The sequence below is a fragment of the Mesoplodon bidens genome, assembly GCF_964165515.1.
Source record: "Mesoplodon bidens genome assembly, chromosome: 15".
Taxonomy (NCBI): Eukaryota; Metazoa; Chordata; class Mammalia; order Artiodactyla; family Ziphiidae; genus Mesoplodon; species Mesoplodon bidens.
The window spans coordinates 21250414-21260182 of record NC_138171.1 but is presented as its reverse complement, the minus strand read 5'-3'; the positions used below and the strand labels follow the sequence as shown (position 1 = coordinate 21260182).

Genomic DNA, 9769 nt, shown 5'->3' with positions numbered 1-9769 from the left:
CTCCTCCTACCTCCCGGAGTTTCTCCCTCCCCAGCCCCTCCGCCCCCGCCTGATTGCGAGGGGCGGGAGCGCTTTGGGCTGCGCGCGGTTGGGGGCGCCGCGCCAGCTTCGCGTAGATGCTCTGACGCCGCCGCCGCCACCGCCGCCCTCCGCAGCCCAGCCCGCGCCCCGCGGCAGCTCCGCAGTGCAATCGCCACCGCCGCTCCGCCAGCCCCGCTGCCCGCCTGCCGGGTCGGCCTTGAGCGAGCCTCAGACGTCAGCCGAGGGGGTCATGAGCCAGAGCGCCTCGGGGCGCCGCGGGGAAGGCGAGCGAAGATAGCGGTCTCGCGCCCCCGTGGCCCTCACCGCCTTGCCGTGCGTCCCCCGCGTCCCCAGCCCCTTCTGTCCTTTTCTCGGGCCCCGCTGCCGCCATGGCCACCCTGCTCCGCAGCAAGCTGTCCAACGTGGCCACGTCCGTGTCCAACAAGTCCCAGGCCAAGGTGAGCGGCATGTTCGCCAGGATGGGTTTTCAGGCGGCCACCGACGAGGAGGCGGTGGGCTTCGCGCACTGCGACGACCTCGACTTTGAGCACCGTCAGGGCCTGCAGATGGACATCCTGAAAACCGAGGGCGAGCCCTGCGGGGACGAGGGCGCTGAACCGCCCGTCGAGGGAGACATCCATTACCAGCGAGGCGGCGGCGCGCCCCTGCCGCCCTCGGGCTCCAAGGACCAGGCCCTGGGAGCTGGTGGCGAGTTCGGGGGCCACGACAAGCCCAAGATCACGGCGTGGGAGGCGGGCTGGAACGTGACCAACGCTATCCAGGTGAGCGCGGGATTCCAAGCTTTGCCTCTCTCCCCGCCCCGCCCCCCCCCCCCCCCCAGATCTGCGCACCAGGCTCTACTCGCAGTAGAGTCGCCTGGAGATCTCAGCCTCAAGACCCCTTCCTGTACCAGGAATCTCGCCTTCCCCCATCCCTTCCAGCCCTGCGCGGGGATCTACGACCCCAGGAGGTGTCTCCCCACCCCCCATCCGGCCCCCTCCCGCATCTCCGGCCGCCGGACCGCTAGGCTGAGGTTCGGTTAGAGACGCTTTCCCGGAGACCCTGCCTGAAGCGAGGGAAACAGGAGGAGGGGAAGTGGGGAGGGGTGAGGGAGAAAGAAAATCAGGATTGGAGGGAACAGTATGGCCTGGGACTCCGGAATGGATTCACAGCTGCATTTTCGGCAGAAAAGGAGAGGGGGAAAGAGCTGAGCTGGGAGTCTCCCCACCCCCCGACACACAAGACACACACGCATAGACAGCGCGCATGCACATAAGCAGGCACACTTGCCCACAGCCCCCCTCCCCCGAAGAAACGCCGGTCACAGGTGCACACGACATACATCTATATATAGACCACAGAATTATCCTCAAATGCACCTTCATACACCCCTACACCTCCCCCACACAGAAACACATACCTGTACATACCAAGGGCACACACATAAACCCGTCTGAACATAACACACGCACACATGCACAAACTCATGCATACAGCATCCACCCGCTCTCTCAGGTGCAGCCCTGTCGGGGACAAACAGGTATACACAAACATGCACACACACACACATACGTATGACCACAAAAGCACAATATGGTCCCTGGTACCTCAGCGCTACCTGCGCACAGACACCCCTCTCTCTCGAAATCCCGGCTACACCGCAAAAAGCTTCTCCGCGTGTGACCCTGGCGAAGCCGCCTCCAGATGCTCTGAACCGCCTCTGGTCTCCAGGCCCACCATCCCGTCACCCCTGCTCTCAACCCTCAGTCCCCACCAGGCGGCGCCGGACTCCACCGGGAGCGGGTTTGGAACCTGCACAACGACCCCGGGAGCTGGAGAAGGCGAGCAGGCCGCAGCCCGAGGGACAGAGAGGGCCTCCGCCCCCACGCGTCCCCGGGTCCTACGGCTTGCCTCCCATCTCCCACCCTTGGAGTCCCCGGAGCGCACAGGTCGTTGGGGCGCAGAACGTGGGTTTCCCGGGAGCTGGAGGCCGAGATGGGGTTGTCATGGGACCCGGGCTCCGCGGGGCTCCTCGGGGCCCTGCTCAGTAAGTGACCCGACCCGAGGCGCCTTCCGCTCCAGGGCCGGGCCGGACGGCCAAGCGCAACCAGGGACCGGGGGCACGCACCAGGTTCGGTTGCCGCCCCCGCCTTCACCTGGGGCATCTTTAAAGACCCCGTTCCGTAGGCCTTGATGGAGGCCAGGGTGGAAGGCTGGAGGCCTGCAAGCCTCGGGAACCCTGGATTTCGTTAGCTTTGCTTCCCTGTGTGGATTCTAAACCCTTCTTCCACAGCTCTGCCCGCCCGTTCCCCAGGTTCTGGTTATTGACTCCCGCTTGGGTTTGCCGTTCACAAAGCGCTTGCGCTTTCCCCGTAGGCCCCTAATCCTGCTCGCCTCTACCACTTAGTCCCCTTCCTTAGGGATCGGTCTCTCCGCCCCAGTTTCGGCCTGGCCCTAAGACTGCCCAACCCTGTCTCCCCGTCCCCACGCCTCTGGCCTCACCCCACCCAAAGCCCTTCGCCAGCAAACCCCACGTTCTCACTGGTCTTGCCTCCCTGCCGCTTGCCCCACGCTCAGCCCCCTTCCTCCCCACCCCGTCTCCTTTCTCTCCCGCTGCCGCTTTCAACGGTTTCCCTCTCCAGTTCGGCCCTTAGGCATCTGCGTTCCCCTCATTGGCTTCCTTGCACCCCATTCCAGCCCCACCTTAGACTCTGCATCCCCTTTTCCTAGTGGCTCAGGCCCAGCTCTCTACCTTTCTCCTCGTCCTTTTCCGGTCAACTCCCTCCAGCCCCTTCTCACCTTTTTCCGAACCACCCCCAGGTATCTCCTCGTACCCCTTCCCTCTTTGCGGCTTGACCCCTTACTCAGCCCCCTCCCTACCTCCCAGCTTACTCTACACCTCCACTCCAGCCTATCCTTACCCTCTCCTCCCAGGGCTTAGGCCCAGTTCGCACTTAGCGCCCCCTTCCGGCTACACCCTTAAGTCACTCTCCCAGACCCCGTATTCCGATACAGCAAACACTGAGCTCCCGGGTCTGGTTGCCTTTTCGTTCCGCAGGGCATGTTCGTGCTGGGCCTGCCCTACGCCATCCTGCACGGCGGCTACCTGGGATTGTTCCTCATCATCTTCGCCGCCGTGGTGTGCTGCTACACTGGCAAGATCCTCATCGCATGCCTGTACGAGGAGAACGAGGACGGCGAGGTGGTACGCGTGCGGGACTCGTATGTGGCCATCGCCAACGCTTGCTGCGCTCCGCGCTTCCCCACGCTGGGCGGCCGCGTAGTGAACGTGGCGCAGATCATCGAGCTGGTGATGACTTGCATCCTGTACGTGGTGGTGAGCGGCAACCTCATGTACAACAGCTTCCCAGGGCTGCCCGTGTCGCAGAAGTCCTGGTCCATCATCGCCACGGCGGCGCTGCTGCCCTGCGCCTTCCTTAAGAACCTCAAGGCCGTGTCCAAGTTCAGCCTGCTGTGCACTTTGGCCCACTTCGTCATCAACATTCTGGTCATTGCCTACTGCTTATCGAGGGCGCGCGATTGGGCCTGGGAGAAGGTCAAGTTCTATATCGACGTCAAGAAGTTTCCCATCTCCATTGGCATCATCGTGTTCAGCTACACGTCGCAGATCTTCCTGCCTTCGCTGGAGGGCAACATGCAGCAGCCCAGCGAGTTCCACTGCATGATGAACTGGACGCACATCGCCGCCTGCGTGCTCAAAGGCCTCTTCGCGCTCGTCGCCTACCTCACCTGGGCCGATGAGACCAAGGAGGTCATCACGGATAACCTGCCCGGTTCCATCCGCGCCGTGGTCAACGTCTTCCTGGTGGCCAAGGCCCTGCTGTCCTACCCGTTGCCCTTCTTCGCTGCTGTCGAGGTGCTGGAGAAGTCGCTCTTCCAGGAAGGCAGCCGCGCCTTCTTTCCCGCCTGCTACGGCGGCGACGGGCGCCTCAAGTCGTGGGGCCTGACGCTGCGCTGCGCGCTGGTCGTCTTCACGCTGCTCATGGCCATCTACGTGCCGCACTTCGCGCTGCTTATGGGCCTCACCGGCAGCCTCACGGGCGCCGGCCTCTGCTTCCTGCTGCCCAGCCTCTTCCACCTGCGCCTGCTCTGGCGCAAGCTGCTGTGGCACCAGGTCTTCTTCGACGTCGCCATCTTCGTCATCGGCGGCATCTGCAGCGTGTCCGGCTTCGTGCACTCGCTGGAGGGCCTCATTGAGGCCTACCGAACCAACGCGGAGGACTAGGGCGCTAGGGCCAGCCCCGGCCACCCTCCCGCGCTCTCCCCGCCTCCCCACCCACCCTTCCCCCAACAAACCCGTGCGCCCTGCTGCCGCGCTTGGGAAGCCAAGCTTTAAACATCTCTGGCTCCCCGTTTCTGATTTTGGGGGTTGGGGGCGGGAGGGGATAGGGATCCACAATCCATTGCGTCTGCATTTCTGTTGTCCTTTCTTTTCCACAACACCCTGGTTTCGGGGGAGGCAGTGGCGCATCTGTGGGCAGGGTTTTCTGTCCTTCCAGGAGGGGCCCCGACACTTTGGTCCCTGTCACCGAGGGGGGGTGGGAAGGGAGGGAGAGGGGGCCCAACTCGCAGGCGCAGAAACTTGACCTTGCGGGCACATTTCACAGCCATCAGTGCTTGGAATCTGCAGAGTCTAGCCATTTCCAGCAAGAACGATACCCATTCCGGAGACATTTCAACCCTTCAGCGGGAAAGGCTGGCCGGGAAATCTGTTTCGGGTGGGAGATTTCCTTTGCCGAAGCGGGGAAGCGAGAAGCCCCGGCAGGGCCGGCTTGCCTGCCGGTTGGTTTTCAGGAATCCAAACTCATCTTGTGCAATTTATCAGGTTGTGGAACTGTTCTGCTGTGCGTGTGGTGTGCTCGTGGTGAATAAGGTGAAATGTATATCAGAAAAAAAATCTATCTCTAATTTAGAGTGCGGTGCATAATTATATCCGCAAATAAAGAAGAAACAAAGGCGCTCGCGGCCCTGTCTCAGTTCTGCATTTTCGTACCCGCGGGAATCCTGGCGCTGGGTGGCGAGGGAACCGGCTCTGGCCCGCCCCATAAAGCAAGTGGGGATGGAGAAGCAGCTGTAGTTTAAAGAGTCCCTGGAGAGCTCTGGGGAGCGTGAGGGGTGCTCAGCACCAAGGGGAAGCTTTCTGAGTACCTGGGGGACTCAGGCAAAGGAGCACGTGGTGGTGCGCCCACGGTTTCGGTGTGACCTTGGCTCCCCAACCACCAGGACTAGGCTTCCCCCCCCCCCAAATCTTTCCCCGGGGGTTGGATCCACCTGAGAATTTGGTGGACACTCTCGAACTCCAATCCTAAAATAAAGAAGGAAGAAAAAGTTTTGCTTATGTACAAAAGCCCTACAGAGTTGTTCAACAAATATTTATAGACAGCCCACCAGGGCTGGGACCGTGCTGGCTGCCAGGAAACTCAGCCCTGCCCTCCTGGAGCTTACAGTCTAGCAGAGGAGAGACAGGCAATAGATTGGGACTCTGAAATCCACAGTATGACTGCTGGCTGTGAAGAGAGCTACAAAGGAAGTCAGCAGGGCCGTTGTGTATTTCCCAGGGTTTGCCAACCTAGCATCCCAGGCATCTCTCACCCTGGAGAAACCCCCTCAAGTCCAAGGTGGGGTTTACACAGCCACAGTGAAGAGATCTGGCTGTTTAGATTCACCAGGCAGAGCCGTTTATGTCCCAGCCTGCCCTTTTCTTGAGCAGCCCGTTTGAGAATGTGTTTGCTTAAATTACCCAGAGGACCCTGTCCTTTTTTATGCAGATCCTACTGCAAGGGCAGCCCTCCTGTTGCTTCCAGGGGTGCCAGTCCTGGGTACATTGAAATGGATCAAGGTCAGACTCTCCAGATGGAATCTGGGAGCTCAGGAATGCTAGGCCATTCTCACTGGGAGAGAAGCCACCGTGGGAGGTTCTTGATCTCTCCCACCAAGGCAGAGCCCTCGTTTGGAACGATTTCTCCAGGTGCAATGGGCGCGCAGGAAAGAAAGAGGAGAATGCCTATGCACAGTGGCCATTTCTCCCTGCCCGCTGCCACGGCGTGGGTCAGTGAGTGCTTGTGTGAGAGAGAGCGCCTACACGAAGATGTGCGGGGTTGGGGGTGGGAGGCTGTATCTGTGTCTTGTGAGAGCTTTGATGAATGCGTGTGCTTGCCTGTGTGTGCAGAGCATCCCTGAGCGCGTGCCTGCAACAGAGGTGACCTCGCGCCGCCTGCTTCTGCAGCCATCCAACAAGTGTGGAAGCGCAAGGGGGATAAAGTTCGGTCCCCTCGGCCGCCTGCGGCTCTGACGATTTGAACGGGCCATTTGAGATGTCCTCTGTCATCCACCTGATGCCCCTTTGTCACTATTGTCGCGAGTCAGGATCCAGATCTGACCAGAGGATTCTCAGTTTCCCGTCCCTCTACGCTCTCTGATGCCTCCCAGGCCGGGAGAACTGACCGTTCACCGCCCTTGCCCCGCCTTCGCTGCTCCTCCGCAGGTCCACCCACCCTCGGGTACGATCTGAGTCGGAGCTCGGTCTGTAGCCTTCAGAAAAAGCCCTGACTTCTGCAGTGGAAGGGAAGGAGGGAGCGTCACACTGCACCAGCTCCGTCCTTCCCGTCTCTAAAAGGACAAATGAGACACCAGGCAGGCCCCGGACAGCGGCTGCCATCTCCGCGGACTCGCCTGGAGCCGCTGCACTGCGTCCTAGCTCCCGGCTTTGTGCTCAGCTCCCTGCACCCCGGGTCCCCCACCCGTCACCCTGCGCGGGCCCAGAAAGGCAGAGGCGGGAGAGCCAAGCTCCTAGGCGCCCCAAGGGAAACCCTGCCCCCTCGTGGGCAATACACCCATCCCCAGACTTGCATTCAGGCCGACGGGAGAAATAGACAGCAGGAGAAGATGCGACCCATCTCTGCATCTCCCACCTCTACCCCCCAACATCAAAGTGCATGGCTAGAAGATGAAAAGAAACTCCTGAGCTCTCCTCGGGTCCGCTGTGAGTTCGCGATCTGAATTCGAGGGAGGCAGATAGGGCCGGCAAGGTTCATTCAGCGAAGGAATTGAGGAGGGAGGGAATCCACCTCAGGACCCGCCCCTTCCCCTCCCCCCCCAACCAGGTTTCCCTCAGTTCCCTCGGTTCTTACGACGAATCCTGGCTCCACGCCCTTCGGACCCTTACCCACTTCTGTGCTTTGGGAACCACCAAGATCCCGGAGGAAGCCGCCACCCTGTCCCGAGCCAGCCGTGCCTCGCTCCCCAGCGGTGAGAGAAGGTTCTCCACCTTTAGATTTCTAAATGCTTCTTCCCTCCCTGCCACCCTGCACTCTCACCTCCCCGCCCAGTTGATAATGATGGCTTATCTCTAGTGCTTTACTTTCAGGCCCTCCATATTTCAAGCGACATTTCGATGGGGTTCCCCCCCCGCAACATAGAAGGATGCTATATCATAGGACATGTTTTGTTAAATGACAAACCCTACCCCAGGGACTAATATGTTCCCCACTTAGGGGCCTTGGAGGGAAGGAGGGAGTCAACCAGACTCCACTGGGCACCAGTCAGGTAGTGGAGAGGATCCAGGCATTTCTATTAGTGGGGAGCAGGGATCTCAAACGCAGGGCCAGAGACAGGCTTCGGTCAAGGAGGGGCAGGCTGGCTGGACTGCTACGTCCGCACTGGACATCCAGGGGTTAAGGGAGTGGGGGACTATATATATATATATATATATATATATATATACAAAACACATCTTTATCCATTCATCTGTCGATGGACACTTAGGTAGCTTCCATGTCTTGACTACTGTAAATAGTGCTTCAATGAACATTGGGGTGTGTGTATCTTTTCAAATTATGTTTTTCTCCAGAAATATGTCCAAAAGTGGGATGGCAGGATCATATGGTAGCTCTATTTTTAAGGAACCTCCATACCGTTCTCCATCGTGGCTGCACCAATTTACATTCCCACCAACACTGTAGGAGGATTCCTTTTTCTCCACACCCTCTCCAGCATTTACTGTTTGTAGACTTTCTGATGATGGGCATTCTGACTGGTGTGAGGTGATACCTCATTGTAATTTTGATTTGCATTTCTCTAATAATTAGCGGTGTTGAGCATCTTTTCATGTGCCTCTTGGCCATCTGTCTTCTTTGGAGAAATGTCTTTTTAGACCTTCTGCCCATTTTTTCATTGGGTTGTTTGTTTTTTTGATATTGAGCTTCAACAGCCAAATTTGAGGCCCGTTCCCATCACACCCTCCTGGCCAAGCATCAGGCAGACTGGGAAGCAAATATTTCCTTGGAACAGTTTTCTAATGGCTCTATCATCTGAGTCCTGCTGTGCAGACTCCCTCAGGAATAAGAGCATATGCATTGTCTGATCACCTAAATGTGCAGTGTGTATATGTAGTGTGGGGTGTGTGTGTGTGTGTGTGTGTGTGTGAGTTCAGAGACCAACATGAGAGTGCCTTAAGCAAAACAGAAGTTGTATTTCCTTCTCACATAAAAATCAGAGCTGGTAAGAGGTCCAGACCCACGCTTCTCAAATTTTAATATGCACGTGAATCATTTGGGGATCTTCTTAAAATTCAGGTTCCTGATTCACTGGATCTCGGGTGGAGCTGGAGGTTTTGCATTTCTAACAAGCTCCCAGGTGATGGTGAGGCCGCTGGGCTGCAATCCACACCTGGAGGTGCAAGGCCCTGGAGCACTGATTCTCAAATTTTGCTTCCTTCTACCATCATCTGGGGAGATTAGAAAGCTCCCCATGCCCAGGTCTCACCACATAGGATGAAAGCAGAATCTCTAGGGGTGGGACCCAGGCATTAGCACTTTTGAAAGCCCCCCACACAGCAGTCATAGGTTGATAGCAAGGATCAAAATGTGCTGGTCAGGAATTTATGGATTTCCTTCCCTGGCAGTGGAGTAACTTCTGGGTTAGAGCTCTCTCTGCCTCTCCTTTCCTGGGGGAACTCCATGGTCCACTGTTCTCAGTGCTCTTGGCTTTGCCCTCTGAGAAGTTCTTTTATATCCATGAACCTCCTGGGGATCTCAGAGAGTATCCCCTCCTTGGGGTGGCACAGCTTTCACACTCGGCTTCCTCCTGGTGCAGGTTTGGGATCCTAGGGTTACCTTACAAGTCATATATATATAGAATTTTGGAGTCCAGGCTTGTGGTTTCTTGACAATACAATTACCTCAAAACTTAGTGTTGACCCTGTAAGTTCAGTCGTGCCCCTCAAAAAGATATGTTGAAGTCCTAATGTCTTGTACCTGTGAATGTGATCTTATCTGGAAATAAGATTGTTGCAGAGGTACAGATGTAATTAGTTAGGATGAGGTCATACTGAAGTAGGGTGGGTCCTTAATCCAATATGACTGGTATCTTTTTTTTTTTTTTTGGCTGTATGCGGGCCTCTCACTGCTGTGGCCTCTCCGCTGCGGAGCACAGGCTCCGGACGCGCAGGCTCAGCGGCCATGGCTCACGGGCCTAGCCGCTCCATGGCATGTGGGATTTTCCCAGACCGGGGCACGAACCCGTGTCCCCTGCATCGGCAGGCAGACTCTCAACCACTGCGCCACCAGGGAAGCCCCCTATGACTGGTATGTTTATCAGAAGAGGAAAAGAGATACACAGAGAGAGACACACACAAGGAGACCACCACATGACAATGCAGGCAGAGAGTGCAGGGTTGGGTCTACAAGCCAAAGACTGCCAGCAATACCAGAAGCTGAGAGCAAGGCAA

At 57.7% G+C, this 9769-nt stretch overlaps 1 protein-coding gene across 1 annotated transcript; it reads left to right on the top strand.

Moving 5' to 3' along the window:
• Positions 1-307: 307 nt before the first annotated feature.
• On the top strand, positions 308-4267 carry SLC32A1 (solute carrier family 32 member 1; the record flags this gene model as incomplete). The annotated part of the gene is made up of 2 exons (XM_081256000.1): positions 308-803; positions 3080-4267. The coding sequence occupies exons 1-2, from the start codon at positions 411-413 to the stop codon at positions 4265-4267; spliced, it is 1581 nt and encodes a 526-aa protein (XP_081112126.1). The 5' UTR covers positions 308-410.
• Positions 4268-9769: the final 5502 nt, after the last annotated feature.